This window comes from Cricetulus griseus (assembly GCF_003668045.3).
Source record: "Cricetulus griseus strain 17A/GY chromosome 1 unlocalized genomic scaffold, alternate assembly CriGri-PICRH-1.0 chr1_0, whole genome shotgun sequence".
Classification (NCBI taxonomy): Eukaryota; Metazoa; Chordata; class Mammalia; order Rodentia; family Cricetidae; genus Cricetulus; species Cricetulus griseus.
Window position 1 is genome coordinate 51,042,754 of NW_023276806.1, and position 22,687 is coordinate 51,065,440.

Sequence of the window (22,687 nt, forward strand, 5' to 3'; positions counted from 1 at the left end):
TCATCCCTAAAACTTTCTATGAAATCTAGGACAGGAAAACACTCATCTCTCTCATACAACACAGAGGAGGGCAAAGGGTGAGCAAGAACTACATTGCAACAGCCAAATTTATTCACCAAGAAAATGGATCTGAAAATTCAGTTTAACATGGATTTGTACAAAACTGTGGTATTTCTGTGTCTTCTCAAGGTATACTGTGCTGGACTTTTATGGACTGAAGTATTCCCCATAATGAATTAAACTCTATATAAAAATAAGTTACCCCATCTCTGAGTGGTGGAACCACTCCCACAAATCTAGGGATACTCACATTCCATATCCCAGACAACATATCCAATTCTTGGACTTGGGAAGCATAAAACTGTTCTCACTTTGTGGGAAATAAAGAGCAGTGCTTTGGGAAAGCTGAAGAATAATTTTCCCCACCCCAAACTACTTAATACACTCACACACATGTGCTCTCTCGAACACATATACCCATTTATATAAAGGAAGTTTTCCCTCCTAGACACTATGGGCTGCAGCCTCCCTCAGGCTGAGAGTCTGCCTGTTTATTGCACGGGACTAGGGAGTAACATGCTCTACAAGGCTCCTTCCTGTGCTCTCACAATACGGAGGCAGAGGCAAGCAGATTCTTGCAGGTGGAGGGCTATTTTTTTTTTTTTTTTCTGAAATCCATTCTACTCTGAGGCATTCTCAGGTCCAGGGGCTGGGAGAGGCTCAATGGGCACAACATGGTGGATGACTTGATGGTCCCAGCCAACTGTGGTAAGGAGGGAGTGGTTAAGTGGAGACCACGTAGCATCTCTCACGAAGTCTCTGTGGGCTCGACTTCTAAACCTGGAACAAAAGTGGGTGTGTGGTAAGAGATAACACAAAAACCGAGGTGGGAAGAAGACAGAAAGAAAACCTAACATAATCAGGACACATTGTTTTTAAACATTTCACCATTTGTACAGCTTATCACCAGGACAGTGGATGTTCAATCCAATCCAGTCTACTTTCCTAGGGGAAGAAATAGTATGCAGAGCAAAGAAGTAGTATATCTACAACCAAGCAGGAAGTCATAGCAGAGAGAGATGTACACCGGGGTCTTCCTTCCCATGCCTTTCTCTCTATAGCAGGTTTCACTTCACAGCAGGGGTTCCCTCCGTGAAGCTGGGATGCTAGCTAGACTTAGCCTACAATCAGACTGCTTCCAGTGTTCAGTCTCTGCAGACACACAGACACAAATGGAGAGAACCTCTACAGACAAAGATGGAGAATTTTCTTCTATTTATTTCTAATAATGTGTAAGTGGGTATGTGCACCCAAGTGCAGAGGCCCACAGAAGCAGAGGCATCACATGCCTTCGATCTGGAGTGACAGACAGCTGGGAGCAGACGGATGTGGAAGCTGGGAACAAAAGGAAGTATTCTTAACTACTGAGCTTTTCTCCAGTCCCAACAAAGGAAGAATTCTACATGCAAGTTCCTGAAGACAAAACAGACCTGCTTGCCCATTGGTCTTGATGCCTGATTCCTAACCACAGGGTTCTACTTCAAACTTACACCTCAGAAAGGCTTGAATCCAGCACAGCAATTGAGCAGTCTTCACTGAGAGAGGCCAGAAAGGGAGCACTAGGAGAGGGAACAAAGGGGAGAGAAGATAAAGCCTAGATTCCATAACCAAAATCTGACTGCACCAGCCCCAAACTCACCATAAACTGAGCCAGGGGAAAAGGCAGCCTGATACCCACCTTTGGGTTAAGGTCTTCCTGCCATTATAATTCCAATAAAAATGGAACAGAGACAGTACTCATAGAAACCACCCTGGTAACCAACTACCCAATGGGTCCCTCTCTACATTAGCAATTACCCAGAATCAGGCTCCTTAAGCACATGGTGCCAGAAGCCTAACATCAATCAAGCTGTGTTGAACAGGTATGAGATCACATTTCAGCTGTTTTTAGACTATGCAACCCTAATAAGAACTGTACTGACTAGCTTAGGAAGACCAAGCTCGAGTACTTACATTGTTCCATCTAAGGAACAATGTAACCAGCTAATGCTGTGCCAATAGATACATTCCTTATCACTCCATTCCTACCCCTCACCACTGGCCCAACCCATCCCTTCCAAACCCCTGATGACAAACAGTACCTGTGTGGAGAGAATACCAGCCTAGTGACACACTGGGAGTGCACAGCTGAGCTGAGGGTACTGCTTGCATTCTTGGTGTCCACAAGAGAGACAGATCCATTCTCATCACCTGTTGAAGAAACAGCATGTTACCATGGTTAAGAACATACACTTCAGGCTGTCCACAGTCAAGCACGCCTTTAATACTAGCATGCAGGAGGCAGAGGCAGGAGGATCTATCTGAGTTCAAGGCCAGCCTGATTTAAATAATAAGCTCTAGAACAGCCAGAGCTACATAGAAAGACCCTGTCTTAGGAGAGAAAAGAACAACAAAAACCTTAGGCTTTGATATGCCAGTCCTGGATTTGCATGAATCTTAGTTCCTCGAGATATGGACAAGTTCACCACCCAGAGCACCAGTTTCCTTTTGTAAGGTAGGATAAGCAAGTTACTGTGTGCTGTGACAATTACTGGATACTTATTACTTTAACTACAAGCTGTTACCATATGCAGTCATACCCACATAATTCCCTAAACAGCAAAGCTGCTTGCTAAGTGGCCCAATGATTTCTAATCATGCCGAGAATAAGGGAGCTGGATCCATGAGGAATCCAATCTACTAGGAAAAAATTATGTCCCCCAAAGCTAAACAAAACTGCTCTAATTCATGTAGTGCTGAAGTGTGTTGACAAGAGTGTGTACACCTCGAAGGTAGCGCTTTCCCATCCTCCCGTTCTCAGAGTCCATATGTCATGCTGCCTTACCAAAGACAAAGACATCACTCTGCTGAGGATGCCAAGCCAGGGAGGTAGGAAGGTAGCCAGAAGCATTGCAGCCTGGAAAGGACAAAAGGGAGGTTTGGAACAAAAGCAGCCACAACCTACAAGAAGCAGTTCTTCAAGAGAAGTCACAAAGTCCTGGGAACACTTTGACTGGGTTTCTTAAATGCTGCTATGGCAATCAAGCATGTCGTCATCCCTGAGCCTCATGACCTGGGCAATCAAGCATGTCGTCATCCCTGAGCCTCATGACCTACATCTATTCAGTCTCCTGTCATTTGGGGGTATACATTTAAAGCACAACAATAATAACCCTAGTCCTTTTGTCTCTCTCTGCAGAGTAACCACCCACCTGGAAGCTAGCCCTTCCCCTTGGTACTCATTGCACTATGGTGAGCAGAGCCTCAGTGAGACAGAAAATGACGTCACAGAGGGTGGGCATCTGGCAACTCTGCTCTGACTCTGGGCAAAGACAGCCTCTTCCAACTGGCTTCCTATTGCCATGTTCTCCTCACCATTGGTCTCAGACTCACCCATCTGTGATGCTGGCTTAGGACAGCGGGTATCCCAGAGCAAAATCCTACTGTCCTAGGAAGAGGAACAAAAAAAGGGTTTCATAATCCAAAGAACAGCTGCTGGCCAGTCTCCACACCAGGGATTTGGGCCTATGAATGTTCAACTATGGTTGGAAAGAAGTGACTAGATCTCACCTCACTGCATGAAAGAAACACAGAGTCTTTGTGGGGAGAGGCAGCAACACAGGTGACCTGTCCTGAATGAGCTGTAAAGGAGAAACATGGCAGAAAAAAGAGAATGTCAGAAACAGGCCTGCTTTCATCATGTCAGTCAATAAATAATATGACAGATTATAAACTACAACCAGAGGGAAAGCTGATAGTTAGAAAACCTGAAGAGGCTCCGGAAAATGATGAACTGGTAGGGACAATGAAGTCCAATTACAGGCTTAGTAAGAATGGGGAAGGAAATTTGCAGTATGGATGTTTCAAAGGAAAAGGCCATTACTGACTCAGTAACAGTTTCCATAATGGAGATGCAGGCCTCTAAGTTGCATAGAAAAATCTGAGAGTTCTGGCACTATGTTTTAAGCAATGTGAGTATTATAATATGCTTTCCCTTGAGAGTGAAATGAACTGCCTGAGCTTTGCTTCTCCCACTTTAGAGGTAGAATGCATACCTCCTTTCCAGCCCAGGGCTTCCCATGCCAGCATTCAGAGCCTGAACATCTAAGGCTCTCAAAGGAGAACAGAGAAGGGACTGAACCTGTCTCAGTCACCCCACAAATACAAGGGCAGCTCTGTGACTTGCCTGTTTCAGTGAAAACTGAAAAATAAAATGGTTGTCAGAAGAACATAACCAATTAGCTTATCTGAACTAATAAACCAAGCTGGACTTTTTGTAAAAGAAAGTGAAATCTAATGTTGCTAACAGAACAAACTGGTTTTCGTCATTAGGTTATTTGTAAACAGTTTCTGTAAGCAGGTTACTGACACTGAAAAACACATGCTTAGAAAAAAATGTGTAACAATAAACATGACAAAAACTTAACCTCTTGTCAACTACCTAATTTTTAATAATATTTATTAATTGTGTATGTGTGCCCATGTGCCACAGCACACACATGGAGGTAAGAGGATAACTTGCACGAGTCAGTTCTGTTCTTCCACCAGGTGCAATCCAAAGATCAAACACAGGTCTCCAGGTTTGGCAGCAAGTACCTTTACTCACCAAAGAAAGCATCTCACTTCCCCTACTTAGATCTCTTCATTAACAATTTTTAAAATATGTGGGAGGGTATAGCTTTTAAATCCTTTAGAAAGTCTACATGTGAAAAAAAAAAAAAATCACTGCTAGGTAGAGGTTGAAGAAATCACTGAGGTCATTTAACCAGCTCTTCCAGAGTACTCAGAATGGTCTGCCTTAAGGACTAAATGTCTCTCCATCCTTCTATCCTCACTATCCATCTTCATGAATTCAAAATTCATAAATAATTGCTACCAAATTAAAGTCAAATGCTGGTTGTGTTAATGAAGCAAAGTAAAAAGAACATTAAAGAAAGTGATGAAATGCCCTGAGAAGATGTTTTATAGAGGTGAAAATTCAACAGATTTACGATTCAAAAGTCTTGGGGAGGAGAGATGGCTCAATCAGTAAAGTGTTTTCAATACCAGCATGAAGACCTGAATTCAACCCCAGAATCCATGTAAAAAGTCAAGTTATGGTGGCACTTGCTTATACGCCCAACACTGGGAAGGCAGAGAAAACTGAACCCTTGTGGCTCCCTGGCCAGTCAGCCCCGCCTCATCTGTAAGTTCCATGTCCTAGTGAGAGAATCAGTCTTGAAAAACAGAGTAGGTGTCTCCAGCGTTGACCTTTGGTCTCCACTACACACACACACACACACACACACACACACACACACACACACACACACACACACACACCCAGGGGGAGACTGAGAAGGACAAGGCTCTGCTGTGTCTGAGTTAAGCTGGTGCACAGCCGATTGTCATAATAAAGCTCCAATGATGACAAGAAAATGGAATCTTGTTCTGCAGGACACAAGAAACAAATGAAGCACCAAGAGTCACAGAAGACAGGCAAAGAGATGAGTGAGACTATCTACGGATAAAGCCTGATGGTAAACAAAATGTTAGAAATGGTCAGAAGGGAAGTGACCAAATGGAGACTCAAAGAACCCGATGAACCCCGAGTATAAGAAGAAGATAGATAGACTTTGTTGGCCACTGTGGTTTAAAATGTTTGGCTCCCAATTGGTGGACTATTTAGGAAGGATTGGGATGTGTGGCCTTGTTGGAGATGTGTCACTCAGAGCGGGCTTTGAGGTTTCAAAAGCCCATGCCATGCACACGCTTGTGAATTAGGATGTAATTGCTTAGTTCAGGCACCAGGCCTGCCTGCTTGCCCCCATTCTCCTCACAGTGATGGTCATGGGCTAACCCACTGACACTATAAGCAAGCCTTCAACTAAATGCTTTTTCTTACAAGTTGCCTTGATCATGGTGGTGTTCTACAGCAATAAATTAAGTCACCCAAGTAGTGAAAAGGCTGTGACACCATCAACAAAAACAGGAACAGAGGAAATGACAGGCAGCAAATAAAGGACCCTGACTGTAGTTTAGGGGTAAGGAGAAGCCAACCAAGAGAACACAGACTTATCCAAACAAAGTTCAAAGTTCCCAAAGGATGAAATAAAAGATAACTATAGCCAGTATCAATCAAGAAGGAATATTTACCTCGATATGAATTCAATGACATCTGCTGAGTCAGGTCCCAAATTTTGATGCTACAATGCAAAAAAAGAAATAGGAATCTTGACTTGCACTATCAACATAAAAATGGATTCAAACAGGAACATGTTTAACTAACATGTCCCCTATCTGCCTCCTAGAACCTGTTGTCTTATTTATAATGCACACCAATAAGGAAACAGACATGCCATTACTCACTAGACTCTAAAAACAGCCCCAAACATTACTTAATGAAATTAAAGAGGATAGAAAGATACCCACAGGAAGCCTAGAGATGGGAGTAATGAAAACAGGAACCCACCAGAAGTCTTTGCTACCACTGACAGCTTGTGTGCCAGAGCTCAGGACAGTGACAGTAGACACAATGTCATCATGCTCATACTTGCAGAACTTGCTGACAATAAGTGTCTCATTCTCATCTAGCTCCCACAATTCAACAGCACCTGTTGAGGACAGAGTGGAGTGAAGTGTAGGTGGGGGAAGCACAAGCCTGGGTTAGACCAAGGTGGCAATTCATGCCTAGGACTCAAGCAGGCATTGCTACAAAGTCAACAAAAAGTTGTTCCTGTAAAAGCAAAGACCACATCATTAAAGGGCTTAGCTCACTTCCAGGCCATTTGGTTTTGTTACCTTACTGCTTTCCTAACAACAGCCCAGATGACTATGTGAGGAAATCTCCTAGAAAAAGACAGGGAAATCGATATAATAGCAATTATTTTGCTTCCAGAGGAAAGACACTGGGAAATTGGTTCCCAGGGAGACAAAGATAAAGCCTTACACAGCACAGTTGAGTGAGGTATATCTTTCCAGTGGTTCAGACACTAATAAATATTTGATTAGACTGCTTAAAAAATGCCTTGCAATACTTTAATGTTCAAGACTGCCAGAGAGGCTCAATCTCCAATGTCCTACTTCTCAACTGCCAAGCCCTAACTAATTTAAGAATACAGATAGACATACAACAGTGTGGTGGCAAACACCTTTAATCCCAATGCTCGGGAGGCAGAGGCAGGTGGATCTCTGAGTTTGAGGCCAGCCTGGTCTGCAGAGTTCTACAAAGAGAAACCCTGTCTCAAAAGACCAAAACACACGCACGCGCACATGAACACACACTTGAGGTATTTTTAAGTGTATAGGTGTTTTGCCTTCATGGCTAATTCACCAAATGCATTCAGTGCCCATAAAGGCCAAAAGAGGGCACCGAATTCCCCCAAAATTGGAGTTAGAAATGGTTGTTAGTGGCATGTGGGTGCTGGGAATCCAACTTGGGTCCTCTGGAAAAAGCAGTCAGCCCTTGTAACCACCAGGTAATCTTTCGGGACCCAAAATACATGTTTCTATTTCATTGAGACAGAGTTTCCTTATGTAGCCTTGGCTGGCCTGGAACTCCCTACGTAGAACAGCTGGCCTCCAACTCACAGATCTGCTGCTTTTGCTCAGATAGGCAGCACCCACACACAGCTCCCACCAACTTCTAAATTATATTTAATGTAATTTTCATTCAACGTGATTTGATTATAATGTTTGATTCTTTGAGAATTTATGTGCACACAATGTAGTTTGATCATATTCACACCTAATGTGTCCAAGATTCACTCTCACACCCCCACCCCCCCAACTTCATTTTTCTTCTCTTTTTTAACACCAAGGTCTACATTGCTCAGCCTCACACTCAGCTGCCTAGCAAGGTGGCTGGGTTCAATTCCCAGAACAACCTCAACAGCAAAAGAAAAGAGAAGGTCTAGCATGGTGGCACAGGTCTTTTATCCCAGCACAGAGGAGGTAGAAGCAAAGTGGGAGACCTCTGTGAGCTCAAGGCCAGCGCAACATGATTGGAGCCTGTCTCAAAAAATAAACAAGAAGACAGGTCGCACCGACTGTCTTCTGCTCCGCCTCTTAAATCAACATTCTCGATGGGCGTTGGTGCCTCCAGCACTCAGGAGGCAGAGGCAGGCGGATTTCTGTGAGTTCGAGGCCAGCCTGGTCTCCAGAGTGAGTGCCAGGATAGGCTCCAAAGCTACACAGAGAAACCTTGTCTCGAAAAACCAAAAAAAACAAAAAACAAAAAACAAAAAACAAAACATTCTCTTTGGTCTAGGCTGGCCAGGGGCCACAGGAAGACTGTAATCTATTTCATTTTTTGAGCGGATTAACTAGGCATCGACCACCTGGCAGTTTAAAATCTTAGAGGAAAAAAATGACCTTTTCCCATCCCAACCTACATGTTCAGTTCCAGGGGAGGGGGTGACTCACCTGAGTCAGAAGCCACTAGGATACCTTTGTCCCCCACCCAAGTGAGGTCAGCTACTCCGGCTTCGGTCTGGACGCCCGCAGAGCAGAAGCCTTCGTTGGGGGCCGCATTCGGATCCTTGAAAAACCAGAGAGAGCCGGCCCAGCAGCGACCACTCAGACTGGAGGCCCCGAGCAGAAGGGAACCATCTGCAGTGGGGCGAGAAAGTTACAAAGTGTCAGAAGGAAGGCCCCGCTCGTTTCCATGGTAACCTCATAGAACCCATCGCGGGCCGCGTGTGAGATCGGGTTTGTGGGGCCGGGCTCGGGAGGGATCGGGAGGGATCGGGGCGCTGGGGGCACCCGGCAGCGTCGGCACCGGGAGAGGGCGCCCGGGGCTAGGGAAGGGGGCTTCCAGGCCCGGGATCGCCGCTCACCAGACCGGTACCGTGCAGCCTCCAACTGCCGTTCCATGCAGGCGGGTGCATTGGGGGGTAGGTTCCACTCGCGGGCCGCGGGCGGCACCAGTGGGGCTGGGGCTTCCTCCCGCATCTCCACGATTCCAAATCCAACCCGGAGCCCGGCTAAGCGACACGGATTGATTCCGAGCTGGCGGAGCCCCACGTGGTGCACCTCTGCGGCGCCTCCGCCCCTCTCTAAGGGATGCGCTAGACTCCTCGCGAGAGTTGCGTCTACACCTCCAGCTCGCTTCCCTTCCGCCCTTCCCGCTGCGGGATTTCAGTTTGGGGTTTGTGGGCGGGGGGGTGGGGGGTGTTGTCCCCTTCTTCTCGCGAGATAAAAAAAAAAAGTCGAGCCGGATAGAAAGCGCTCGGCTCTCCTCTCGCGAGATACGTGAGCGGCCATCTTGCCCCTGCCCCTGACACAGGCCCGGGTGGCGGTCACAGGGACGCCGAGTCCGCTGTCTGGACCTTAGCAGGCCATGCTGTCCCGGGTGGTGCTTTCTGCCGCCGCCGCAGCAGCGGGTGAGACATGGGGGGCCCGGGCTGGCCTGTCAGGGTACTGGGAAGAAGCGAGCCTAGCCTGGGGGCCCGGGGAAAGGGTGCGGGAAGGACAGCGACGCTCGGGCCTGAGCAGAGCCGCCTGGCGGCAGCGCGGGGTCTCGGGGACATCAGGGGGACGTCAGGGGCGACACAGGGAGACCCAGGAAGGTGGGGACGGAATTTCACCCTGACTCTGCTGACCCGCGCCCTGTGTGTTTGCAGCCCCCTCTCTGAAGAACGCGGCCGCCCTGGGCCCCGGGTAAGTGTCCCCGCTTCTCTTTGCTCGGCTTCCTTTTCTTCGCTTTAAGCCAGAAATTACCGGTTTCCTTCGTTTTGGCGAGCCAGAACTCTCACTCAGACGCTTGTTCTTCCGACCGCCTTGAAGATTATCCTGTCCCCCTGTGAGGGTAACTCAGGGTGACCTTCAGCGACACCCAGCTCTGAATCGGTTACAAGGTTACTCCCAAGAACAGATCTGATTAAATACAACAAAATAGCCGGGCGTTGCTGCCGCACGCCTTTAATCCCAGCACCCGGGAGGCAGTGACAGGTGGATCTCTGTGAGTTCAAGGCCAGCCTGGTCTACAAGAGAGAGTTCCAGGACAGCGAGTCCAAAGCCACCGAGAGACCCTGTCTCGAAAAACCAAAACAAACAAACAAAAATACAGCAAAAGTAAAGCATGTTATTTTGGGTGCCTCCCAGATTTCTTATCTTGGCGATCACATAATGAAAAAGACAGGGACAAGTTTGCAGGCTCCAAAGGTAGAGGTGGGTACACCTGGCTCCTCCACTTAGCTGTGACACCTCACTTAGAACCGTATGTTACGGATTATTTAATATGAGAGACTTAATTCTGCTAAAACTCAGTAAGCAAAGCTTGGTACATTGTGAGTACTTAGAAATGTTGGCGCTGTTGCAGTTAAAAATGCCTTTCTTTAGAACTTATCGGGGTGCGAGTGAAATACTCTAACTCCAGACTTGATCATGAAGCTTTCAAAGTTTGAATAACCACAGAATGCTTGAAAAGACGTGGCCTCATTTAGGTGTAAATGGCTTATTGTGCAACAAAGTGAGACTATAATGACTTCTTTCAAGTTACAGAAAAAAACGACTCCATACAAACTTTGAAAAATAGCTGTGTGCTGAAAATGTACCCTTTGTGTGATCCTTGGCACTGCCAAATATAAACTATAGCACAAGAGATAACTGAACTATGTACAGAAGCAGCCTTTATTTCTCCTCTGTCACGCTCCATTCTGTCTTACATCAGCAGGGCTCATCCTCGAGGTTGTACTTTGACTCTGACTACACCCCCTAGCATTATTATGGCATGAGCAGCCAATGGTTTTGAATGAGCAGTTTCATTAGCCCTTTACTCTGTTTTTGTCCCAGTACAGCCCATTCTCAGTGTTGCAGAGAGATATGACAGTCACCTGCTTAGAATCTTCAGAGCTCCTATTCCTCTTGAAATAAAATCCAAACTTAGCAAGACCAAGAAAACTCAACCTGAATCAACCCATCTATCTCTTGGTTCTTCCTCATCCTTCTACATTTAGCTTTATATCCCAGTTTTTCCAGCATTGCTATTTCTCTAGAAAATGCCAAGAATTTTATTTATGTGTTTATGTGCATGGGCCACACACTTGCTTGCACACAAGTGTATCTGCACAAATGCTTGCAAAGGCAAGAAGAGGATGTTAGGTCAGGAGCTGGAGCAAAAGGTGGTTGTGAGCAGTCCACCATAGGTGCTGGGAACCAAACTGGTCCTGTGGAAGAGTAGCAAGCACACTTAACGCTGAAACATCTTTTCAGCCCTAAGTTCATTTTAACCGACATGTTCATTGTGTGTAGTACTCGCCTTTATAAGGATGCTTTACACAAGTATACAATGTATCTTGAGCAAGGATAGCATCCCATGCTCATCTACTGTCTTTTCTCTCCCTCATTAGTCGTCTTCATCCTTCTGTGTAATTGCGATTTTTCTTTTATGTTATGTGCATGATTTTATATCTATATAAAATCTAATTTTCACAAATGAAAGAAGACATTTTTATCTTTCTGTGGCTGAACTTGTCTAATATGATAATCTCCAATTATACCCACTTTGCTGGAGACAACATAATCTTATTCTGTATAGTTGAATAAAATTTCATTGTGGCTATAGCACATTTTCTCTATCTATTCCGATGTTGACAGACACCTAGATTGTTTCCACAATTCAGCTACTGTGAATAGTGCTTCAATAAGTACAAGTATTTCAGTGGTGTGCTTATTTGGACTCCTTAGCATAAATATACATGAGTGGTCTAGCTGAGTGATCTATTTTCAGTTTGTATTTTTTTGGGGGAGGTGCTTGTTGATTTCTGTGGCTAGACTAATTTACATTCCCACCAGAAATGTATAATGTTTTTCTTTTTCTTTATGTCCTCACCAGCATTTGTTACTTGTCTTAATGATTTCTAACTGGAGTGAGATGGAATCTCAGTGTGGTGGGATGTTTTGGGGGGGTATAATTTAAGGGGTTTTGTTGGGGGGGTGAGGATTTTTTTGTTTTTATTTTATAGATTCTAATTCTGTTGGGTGTACTTACCAAAGATTTTCTCCCATTCTATAGCTGTCTCTTCATTCAATTATTTCCTTTGCTTTGAAGAAGCTTTCTAGTTTTATAAAGTTTTGTGTCAGTTGTTGGCATTATTTACTGAGAAATTAGCACCCAGAGAAAGTACGTGCCTGTGTTTACGTCTTTGTTATATTTGGGATAGATTTTTGCACAGGCTGGGCGATAGATAGGGATCTAGTTTCATTCTTCTACACGTGGATATCATTTTCCCAGCATCATTTGTTGAAGTTTGTCTTCATAGAGGGTGAGCTTTGAGGTATCTGGAAGACTGGCTGGATTTTTCTATCAATCATTTAGTAAAAGGCGTGCCAAGCAGAAGCAATGCAAGGCGCAGGTGCTTGTTTTTGAGAGATGTCAATAATAATTTATATTAGTAGAGACGAGGTACTAAAGAAAGATGAAGATACAGTTCTCAGAAACTGGTTCAGCCCTGCTGTACTGTTTATTTTCTGTGAACAGGGGAGAGCCTGCTGAAGAGTTTTCATCTCAGATTCATTTTTTGGAAGCATTGACAGTAATATAAAAGAAGGAGCTGCATTTAAGGAATATTTGGCAAGAAGAGCCATCAGGTTTGGGAATGTTAAAATAGTTTAAGAAAGAGAATTGTAAGTCGTCCTCTGACCCTCACATGTATGTAGTGGTGTGCATGAGTGCAGACACAAACAAAACAAAAAGGAAGAGTAGAAAGAAATTTTTAAAAACTTTTAACTTAGCTCAAAGCCTAGTGGTTGGTCTAAGATTTTAACTCTATCTGGCTGTATTCCTTTCTCTTATGTTTCATTGCTCCTGGTTGAAATAGCAAACTCTCTGTAAATGGTCCATAGACTTATACAAAGATTTCAGTAGAGGGTTCAAGTGTCTTCCTATTTCAGGTCTCCTTTCTTTCCATTGTGACAGTAGGAAACACCTCAGTCTTCATCCCCATTCATTGCATTTGTTAATTGTACCTTGTGTTTTCTCTGAAAAGTTGGTTTTAAATTTGTATAATGATTATTTGTAGGGTATTACAAGCAACAAGGGTCTTTCACACAGGACAACCACGTCTTGCCCCTGTACCACCTCTTCCTGAATATGGAGGAAAAGTACGTCTAGGGCTCATCCCTGAAGAATTTTTCCAGTTCCTTTACCCTAAAACTGGTGTAACAGGTGAGCATTGACCAGTCTTCAGTACTTTGAGTGACACCATTAAAATCAAGTCAGTTCTTTTTTTGGAAGAAGTTTTAGCGATTCCATATTTTTAAAATAAAAAAATATATAGCTTGTATTTGAGATGAATTTTGTTTCAGGATTTTATTTTATAGCTTTGTTTTCATTTATTGACATACTAATCATGCTGATTTCTTTGATTTACTTCCAGGTGTTGTTCTAACAACACAATAATGAACTAAGTGTCTCATATTTTGGAACATGTATTTTATTACAGGATTAAAAATTTCAAGTTAGTTACATGTGTATTATACTGTCAGATAATAAAGGGAGCTACGAATAAAAATTAGACAGTAGAGACTTAGAGACAGGGAGTGTGTGTGTGATTGCATGCTTGTCTTAACAAGAGGCAGGTGCATCTCTGAGTTCCAGGCCTACCTAGTCTATAGAGTGAGTTCCAGGACAGCCTCTAAAGCTACAGAGAAATGCTGTCTTGAAAAACAAAAAAAAAAAAGACATAAACTTTCAGAACCACGCTTTTTTTTTATAATAACTGATTTTACCTTCATTATTTAATACTTAAACATTCCCACGAAAGCATTTTTATTATCTAGAGACCGAGAAAAGTGATTTGCAAGCATGTGGATTAGAACTTAGTTCTTTTGGCTAAGTTTTCTTTTGTCTCTACATACTGCCTTTTTTTCATGGAACACTGGAATCCCAAAATTTAGGCGTTAGACTGGCCTAAAATAGCATTTCCTTATCTGAAATTAAAGAAAGGTAGTGTCTTCATGTATTTGTAAGTCATTAAAATGTTAATACAATGAGACTTCTTTTTATAAACTCATTTAAAATTTATATACTGAAGACAGTGGAAGGAAAAATCTGAAACTTTCAAAAATCTGGGTTTTATGTAGTTGGGACTGTAACTTTTTTTAAATTTTATTTATTTTATGTGAATGGGTGTTCTCTTTGCATGTATGTCTCTAAAGTATGTGGGTGCCTGGTTCCAAGAAAGTCAGAACAGATTGGAACATCAGATCTCCCAGATTGAGTTATAGACAATTTTGAGCTGCCTTGTGGGTGCTGGGATTCAAACCCAGGTCTCTGGAAGAGCAGCCAATACTCTTAACCACTGAGCCATCTCTCCAGCCCCCAGGATTATAACTCTTTCTGATACATGTTAAAATTATTCGTCCCTACTTCTACTCAGACTACAGTGCTGCTCTTACACACCTTGTGTCCCATCCTAACATCTGATAAGAAAAACGCTATGTGAATATTTGTGTTCTAAACACTGTAAGTTCAAAACCATGTCAGTGTAGACACTTAGCTGTACATGGTGGCATGCATGTACCTGTAATCCCAGCCGGAGCTGACAGGAAGATTGACACAGGAGGTTCAGTGCCAGCCAGGGCTAAAGAACAAGACAGTCTGGGAGGTGTGGGGGAAGAGGTCACTTTAGTTCCACTTTTCTTGAGAAGCCTAGATCCCCCCAGTGCACTAGTATAAATTTCAGGCTTTTAAAATTTATGATTTTATGTTTGTGCTTTGCCTGTGTGTATCTGTGCATCGTGTGCATGCAGTGCTCTTAGAGGCCAGAGGAAAGCATCGAATCTCCTGGAACTAGACTTACAAAAGGTTGTGAGCTGCTGCGTGGGTGCTAGGCCTGGGCCCTCTGCAAGAACAGCAGACACTCTTAACTAAGCCACTTCTTCAGCCCCATAAATTTAAAAAGAATGGCAGATGATGGTGGCCCCCTCCTTTAATCCCAGAACTCAGGAGGCAGAAGCAGGTGGATCTCTGTGAGCTCTAGACCAGCATGTTCTACAGATTGAGTTCTGTCCAGGACAGCCAGGGCTACATAGAGAAACCTTGTCTAGAAAAATCAAAAAGAGAAAAGAAAACTGTATGTGTCCTAGATCCTCTTCCTTCTAAACTCATGGCCTAATTTTTGGGGTTTTTTGTTTTATAACTCTTGTAAACTTGGGCAAAGAATTGATAGAGTTCTGTCCTGTTTGTTTCCATTCAGTCATCAGTATGTGTTGCTAGACTAATCTAGAAAGCAGCTTGATGTCTTTGTAGAATGGTTCCTATGTGCTAAGTACTTTATATTATTTGTTTTATCGGCCCTGAGAAGAAGGTGCTGTTTCTCCTTTAAGGAAACAAAGTTCAGAGATTTTTTTTTTCCTGTTTCTGATGGGTTATAGAGTCATGGTACAGATCCTTCAGTACAGATTTCCATTCTTTCAGCTCTATATGCTACTTAAACTGTATGTGTATGATTTGATTATCAGTTTTAGCTTTGCCTTGAAGTAACCAAATGCACAGTAGGCATAACATAAAATATACGGTAACTCTTTGTTCTTCTAGGACCCTATGTGCTTGGAACGGGGCTTAGCTTATATTTTCTATCCAAAGAAATATATGTGATTACCCCAGAGACCTTCTCTACCATATCAGTAGTAGGGTTGATGGTCTATGTGATTAAGAAATATGGTGCTTCTATTGGAGAATTTCTTGATAAACTTAATGAGGTAAGAATCTTAAACTTTGTTTCCCACCTTAGACTATAGCATAAATATCCCAGTTATCTAATGTAATTATTATTTATATGAATACTAGAGGGGAAATAAATATAGTTACCATGATTACAGTCATGTTGCAGTTAGTTACTGCTTTAATATAAAGTTCAAATTTACTGAACTCTTCAGATTATCCTAGTCTTTTTCTCATTTCTAAAAATGAAAGTATATTTTATTTTAGATAAAAAAATAAAGTAAAATTTAGTAAAAATTAAGTAAAAAAAACTATGTTATAAAATTGCCAAAGAATTCATTTTTTTAAGCATGTTTAATTCTCTACATTGAGTATCAACTGGAATACATCGGAACACAGCTATTTCTTGAGAATTAATAACTATACTCCATTAGTGTTTGGTTGGTTGATGGTATTGGGACTCTGGTGAGGGTTCTCACAAAGTACAGGCTGACCTTGAATTCATTCTTCATTATGGGCTCATCCCTCCTCCCTTTTCTGCTGATCCTTTCTTCCCAACAAGTCCATTTCCTACTTCCATGCTTTTGTTTTTACAACTCACAGAAATTAATTGGTGATGCCTGCGTAAGCATAGGTGGGGATTTGTTTATAGAAGCATGAGCAACTTACCAATGGATATACTGGTAATAGAAAATGACTCTCCTCCAACATTAACTGCCCATAGTGAAATGTGGGGCTTCATGAGTCCCTCCCCCAGTCTATGGGTACAACATAAATATGCAGAAAGCAGTTTGACACTGTGTTCATTTAACAAAAACAACAAGAATATGTTATATCCTCAGCCATGAAATACTGACTAGGTTTATGGAATCATACATAAATTCTTTCCTGTGCAGTAGATGTCAAATCCAATCAGAAAATGGTTGGTTGCTGCCATAGTAGTCAAAACACTACTGTACCATTGGACATACCTTCCTTGACAGATTGATGTTACAGCTTGAAAGGTTCAGATCTAGGAAAAAATCATCGATGACTTTTCTTCCTCAGCAGTCTGTCTACCCAACACTTTCAGGCATTATAAAAGCTAGCCAGCAGAGAAAAGGCTTCCGTCTTAGTTCAAGCTAGATTTCTCTATTCTGCAACCAAAGCTTCTTCAGCAGTAGGACCTTAACCATCTTGTTCTGGCGCTCAGTCAAGAGCAGTGGAAATAGACTGTAGTAGGGCCTTTGGAGCTTTCCTGACCAACAGCTTAGTATTTCACACTTGGCACTGGGTTTTTATTTAATAACCCTATGGCTTCTAGGAGCAATATTATATATCTATATAGGGTACCTCTGTTCAAGCTGTTTCATTATTATTATTATCATTATTTAATTAGCTTACAGAATAGCAAGTTTTTGTATGGCTTTTTCATATATCTTTAGTTTGAACTAACCCTATGTCCTCCTTCTTTGGGCTTTTTCATTCAATGATATATAACTCTTTAGACAAAACTTTTGAAGATTTGTGTGTTTCTCTGTGTTTTTCGTCATGGACATTTTTATAAATGAAGCCTAAAAGAGAGAGCATCAAATGAATCTCTTTGGTACCATTTGTGGTTCCACTGACATTATAATATCATAATTACAGGAAAAAATTGCTCAACTAGAAGAAGTAAAGCAAGCGTCCATCAAACAAATCCAGGATGCAATTGACATGGAGAAGGCCCATCAGGCACTGGTTCAGAAGCGCCACTACCTCTTTGACGTTCAGAGGGTAGGTTTCAGTAACTTCTAAGGATAGTGAAGTTATTCATGGGTATGATAAACAAGACCAAAAAAAAAAAAAAAATAGTGTCTTGGGATGTAGCTCAGCAGTAGATCACTTCCCCTTCCATGTGCAAGAAAGCCTTACCACTACCAAAAATCAGAATATTTTGAGGAATGGTTAAATTTTTAAAATTGGTATTATTTTTATATAGAAATGAAGATTTGGCTAGAGGTTAGCAGTTGCAGTTATGTAGCTATTTAAGAACTGCTAGTTGAAAACAATACTTAGTATTGTTCTAAAATTAGAAACAGTATAAGGTGTAAAAGAATACTTTGAATCCATACAAAAGAAAAAACAATAAGTTAGGGCTGAGTTTTAAAAAGGTATGCACTGTGTAAGAAAGGCCAAAGGTGAAATACATTCTGCATTTCATGCATACTTGAGTAAGAAGATCTTTTTTTTTTTCTTTTTTTTTTTTTCTTTTTTTTCAAGACAGGATTTCTCTGTAATAGCCCTGGCTATCCTGAAACTTAGTCTGTAGACCAGGCTGACCTCAAACTCACAGAGATCCACCTGCCTCTGCCTCCTGAGTGCTGGGATTAAAGGCATGAGCCACCACCACTCTGCAAATAAAAAAATCTTAACATTTGCTGTTAGATAATCTGATCCTTAACATACATTCAAAAAAGCTTATCTAGGAAACAGTAGAACTTTTATTTCGTACCCAAAGCTTAATAAGATCCTAAAATTAGAAACATGTCAGGTATTTTGTCATTATTTTCTTTGAGCCCAGTATTTTATGCCTAATATTTAGAGGTAAGATGTCTCATGTTGAAATCTTATATAAGCACACATGTGAGGCTAAAGAGATGGTTCAGCAGTTAAGAGCATTGCTCTTTCAGAAAACTCGGGTTCAGTTCCTAGAACCCTCTTCGTAATTCACAACCATCTGTAACTCCACACCCTTTTCTGATTTCTACACATAACATACACAGGCAAACCATTCATTCATTTAAAAAATATTTTTTTGAAGAAGCATGCATTCAATAAAAATAGATACTGAGATAAAGTAGCTAAAATACTAGTAATAAGGATCTAGGCCACTGATTGTCAGTAAGGTTTTGTTACCCCATGCATCACTCAACTAGTTTTTCTGACCCATTTCAAGCCCTATCAAGTTAGGTCTCCTGAAGACTAAGAATCTACACTCTTATTAATAGGATTCCTTAAGCACATGAATATTTAAAAACCCCAGAAAATGGTGAAGCCAAGCTTAGTATGGTGATTCATACCTGTAACCCACCACCCAGGAGGATGAGAAAGAAGGATTGCTCTGAGCAATATACTTGTTTAGTCTTATCTGGATACTGTGGTCAAGGCGGGTTATGAAGAAAACAGCAAGAAACAAAATTTATGTTTTCATAGCATTTACTTTGTCTCCACAATAAACAGCTCTCACCTCAGAGGTATAAAAGTTTATTCTGGAGCCAAATATGGATGACCCCAGGAACACAGGTTATCCCAAATACTATATTCCAATATAGTATCAGTTTAGTAACAGAGCAAAAGAGGTTTTAAATCAAGACATTTTTCAAATACATTGGTGGAGGGGCTGCAGAGGTGGCTTAGCAGTAAGAGCAGTTGCTACTCTTGCAGGAACCCAAGTTCAGTTCTCAGCACCTATGTGATGGCTTACATCTGTAACTCCAGTTCTGGGGGAGATCCAGTGCTCTCTGGATGTACTGCCATGCATGCAGTCAAAAACTCAGACATATAAAAACACACTGGTGGAAACATTAGGCAAGATACAGCAAAACAAGAAAATCTCTGCTATTCGCCTCAAATATATAAACTGATGATTATTCTTAGCCTTTGGGTTGGTGAGACCTAGGGGTCTGTCTGTATATTTTTAAATATTTACCTAATAGTCACAAGGATGTTGGGTCATAGATAAAATTGGATAATAAATGGCAGTTTAGCAGCTAAAATAGCCCAAGATGATTTGGATCTGAGCCTGAAGCTTAACCATCATCTCTGGCATTTTAATTGTTAATCAGCTTCCGACCAACACCACTGCCACTCCTACTCTGTAGCCAGTCATTGGAAGATCCCAAAGTGAATAGTTGAGTAGATGTGAATGTCAAAGAGTGCTTAGGAAGATAGTAAACTAATATTAAAGCAAATGTATTGCAGGAATGAGGAATTAGTTTGTAGCAGTTGGGAAAGATGTCTGATGCGGTACTTGAGCAGAGACTGAATGAGGTGATGATCAAGTTTTGTCCTTTTCTGGAGAAATGGTGATCCAGGCAGAAGGGAAAACAACTACAAGGGCCATCACCCAAGAAGTTGTTTTCTATAATCAAGGGATCAGAATGCCAACATAGCTAAAGTCAGAATGGATTGAGTGAGAGAATAAAGGAAGAAGGACGAGCATAGTCAAGGGCTATAAAATGGTAAGTCATTCGTGTTTCTGAAAAGATATAACCTAAGGTGAAGGAGAAAAAGTTGTTGCAAGCAGGGTTACCCTGACAGCCTTTTTGCAAATAGCCTTCAAATTGTAAGAGTTAGCTAAGAACAGATCCTTAAGAGTTTTTGTAGCCTGATTGCATGTGTTCATATCTCAGATTCACTATTGACTCTGTAACCTTGTGCAAATTCAACTTCTGCCTCAGTTTCTCTCTGTAAAATAGATACACTGGTACACCATGATGTATTTATAAAACTTGACTAAATTGACATAAACACAAAAATGTTTAGAGCATAATAGTTACTCAGTAAATATAAGCTACCATTCAAACATAAGATAAATATATCGTGCAGGGGTAGGAGGAGCATTATTTGTAATAGAAAAGATTGGACACAGTCTAACCTGTTAGCAGATCTTGGGTCAATGAATCCTAGAACACAAGTATAGTGGACTCCGGTGCACTTTAAAATTGAGGTGGGTGATATAACATAAAGAAAGTGATAGGTGTATGTATGTATGTATGTATGTATGTATGTATCTCTGTTGAGTTTGTTAGATATTTCTGGGGAAGAATTAAGAAATGCAGGACAGTGGTAGCCTGTGCCATATAAATATTTGCCACATGCTGTTTTACTACCTAAGAGTTTCACATAAACATGTAAATGAGAAATGGAGTATGCTAGCTGGCAAAGCCCCCAAAACAGAAGTATTCCTTCATGTTTGCAAATAACATTTCTTTTTTTTTGTTTTGGTTTTTGTTTTTCGAGACGGTATCTCTGTGTAGCTTTGGATCCTGTCCCAGCACTTACTCTGTAGCCCAGGCTAGCCTTGAACTCACTAGAGATCCGCCTTCCTGTGCCTCTGAAGTGCTGTGGTTAAAGGCATGTGCCACCACCGCCTAGCAACATTTCTTAATTAAATGCAAATCATTTCTTAACTTTTGCCCTCAGAATAATATTGCCTTGGCCTTGGAAGTCACCTACCGGGATCGGCTATACAGAGCATATAAGGAGGTGAAGAATCGCCTAGACTACCACATTTCTGTGCAGAACATGCTGCGTCGAAAGGAAGAAGAGCACATGATGGACTGGGTGGAGAAGCATGTGGTACGAAGCATTTCTGCACAGCAGGTACATGACATTTGTAGCTTGTATGGTTAGACTGGCACCCTGGCAATAATATGTTGGGGTGGGTGGGTGGGTGTGCGTGCATACGTGCTCATGCATGTGTATACACAAATGTGATGCCATGGTGCTCATGTAGATGTCAGAAGTGGGGAGACAGTTCTTTCTCTCTACCATATAGTTCCCAGGAATTGCACTCAGGTTTTTGGGTTTGGAGACAGTGTCTTTGCCTACTGTCTTCGTTACTTTTCTACTGCTTTGACAAAGCACCATGACCAAGCCAACTTATAAAAGAAAGGTTTAATTTGGGACTCACAGTTCCAGAGGGTAGTAGAATCCAAAACATGGCAGGCAACAAGCAGGCAGGCAGGCATGGCAGCAAGCAGTAGCTGAGAGCTTACATGTGAGCCACAAGCACAAAACAGATAAAAAGACTGGGCCTGGCATGAGCTTTTGAAACCTCAAAGCCTACTGCAGTGACAAAACACTCATACACAAAATGAAATGAATCTGTTTTTAAAAAGATGAAGAAAAACAGGGTCTGTCAGAATTTGATGGATTGTAATGTGTATCTTACTTTAAATACTTAGAAAATACCCCAAAAATGTATAGGAAAGAGACTGGTAAATTATTTTCTTTTCGAGTTTTTTGAGACAGGGTTTTTCTGTGGCTTTGGAGGCTCCTGGAACTAGCTCTTATAGACCAGGGTAGTCTCAAACTCAAGAGATCCGCCTGCCTCTGCTTCCTCAGCACTGGGATCAAAGGTGTGTGCCACCACCTCCCAGCTTATTATTTTCTTTTTTTAATATTTATTTTTATTATTTTTAATAGATATTTTTATGGGGATGCGTGTGTGTGCACATGCATAAATGCAGGTGCTTTTAGAGGCTAGAAACCTCAAGTCATCTGGAGCTCGAGTTACAGGTGCCAGTGAGCCACCTGATGTGGGTGCTGTTAACTGAACTCGGGTCCTTTGGAAGAGTAGGAAGTGCCCTTGACTGCTGAGTCATCTCTCCAGCCTCAATTATTTTCATTATTAATATTTCTGCATTACTAATATTTGTTGGTTAATCTTTTTCAATGAGCTGTGATTACCCAAACTGACATCAGGTAAAGGTGTTATAAGCATAATTTGTGCATTAAACAGTAATCTTGAAGTTCTGTTCTAGTAGAAGTTGTCTCCTTTACGTGTTCTTGAGAGATCTAACTACATTTCTCTTTCCTTGTCACAGGAAAAGGAGACCATTAACAAGTGCATTGCAGATCTAAAACTGCTTGCAAAGAAGGCTCAAGCTCAGTCAGTTATGTGAATGTATCTATCTCAGTTGAGATGGCCAGAGAGAGTTAAACAGGCACTAGTCCGTGTGAAGAACTCTTCTGTATTGCTGTCTATTGAAATTATAATGTACCTTTCCTGAGAAATGATCAAGATTCATATAGTGAGTGACTTCACCCTATTGGCCAGTCAGGTATTTCTGATCCTTGCTGTATGTCTGGAATTGGCTAGTGATCACTTTTGAATAAGTAATTTGCAGCAACTTGCTGCCCAACTAAAATTACCAAGTTACAGTTTAAACTTATAATTAGTTATACCATCTTACAATAAAATGACATTTGAAACAATGTGTAAGTTTTATACTCTGAAATAGCACTTTATTTATT

At 41.7% G+C, this 22,687-nt stretch overlaps 2 protein-coding genes across 3 annotated transcripts; one reads left to right on the top strand and one right to left on the bottom strand.

Annotated features, from left to right (window-relative positions):
- Positions 1 to 89: 89 nt before the first annotated feature.
- On the bottom strand, positions 90 to 9,108 carry Wdr77 (WD repeat domain 77). 2 transcript variants are annotated; one of them, XM_027393890.2, is made up of 10 exons: positions 8,856 to 9,105; positions 8,443 to 8,628; positions 6,491 to 6,632; positions 6,175 to 6,224; positions 3,610 to 3,680; positions 3,433 to 3,487; positions 2,885 to 2,956; positions 2,142 to 2,250; positions 1,551 to 1,619; positions 90 to 840 (listed from the first exon to the last, which is right to left on the bottom strand). In XM_027393890.2, the coding sequence occupies exons 1-10, from the start codon at positions 8,968 to 8,970 to the stop codon at positions 681 to 683; spliced, it is 1,029 nt and encodes a 342-aa protein (XP_027249691.1). In that variant the 5' UTR covers positions 8,971 to 9,105; the 3' UTR covers positions 90 to 680. The 2 variants fall into 2 exon arrangements, 1 of the variants encoding a protein (XP_027249691.1); XR_003480778.2 differs by lacking the exon at positions 90 to 840 and adding an exon at positions 1,259 to 1,395 and having other exon boundaries at positions 1,491 to 1,619; positions 8,856 to 9,108.
- Positions 9,109 to 9,249: 141 nt separating this feature from the next.
- Atp5pb (ATP synthase peripheral stalk-membrane subunit b) lies at positions 9,250 to 22,648 on the top strand. Its single transcript, XM_027393891.2, has 7 exons — positions 9,250 to 9,401; positions 9,642 to 9,678; positions 13,041 to 13,186; positions 15,560 to 15,723; positions 17,315 to 17,440; positions 20,852 to 21,031; positions 22,258 to 22,648. The coding sequence occupies exons 1-7, from the start codon at positions 9,359 to 9,361 to the stop codon at positions 22,333 to 22,335; spliced, it is 774 nt and encodes a 257-aa protein (XP_027249692.1). The 5' UTR covers positions 9,250 to 9,358; the 3' UTR covers positions 22,336 to 22,648.
- The last annotated feature ends 39 nt before the right edge of the window (positions 22,649 to 22,687 follow it).

Coding starts and splice junctions, on each gene's coding strand:
- Wdr77 (XM_027393890.2), bottom strand. CDS start 8,970: ATGCGGGAGGAAGCCCCAGCCCCACTGGTGCCGCCCGCGGCCCGCGAG. Junction 2,251..2,884: donor GAGTGATGTCTTTGTCTTTG/GTAAGGCAGCAT, acceptor TTTCTTCAACAG/GTGATGAGAATGGATCTGTC. Junction 841..1,550: donor GATTCAAGCCTTTCTGAGGT/GTAAGTTTGAAG, acceptor CTTTTGTTCCAG/GTTTAGAAGTCGAGCCCACA.
- Atp5pb (XM_027393891.2), top strand. CDS start 9,359: ATGCTGTCCCGGGTGGTGCTTTCTGCCGCCGCCGCAGCAGCGG. Junction 9,402..9,641: donor TGCCGCCGCCGCAGCAGCGG/GTGAGACATGGG, acceptor GTGTGTTTGCAG/CCCCCTCTCTGAAGAACGCG. Junction 9,679..13,040: donor GCGGCCGCCCTGGGCCCCGG/GTAAGTGTCCCC, acceptor GATTATTTGTAG/GGTATTACAAGCAACAAGGG.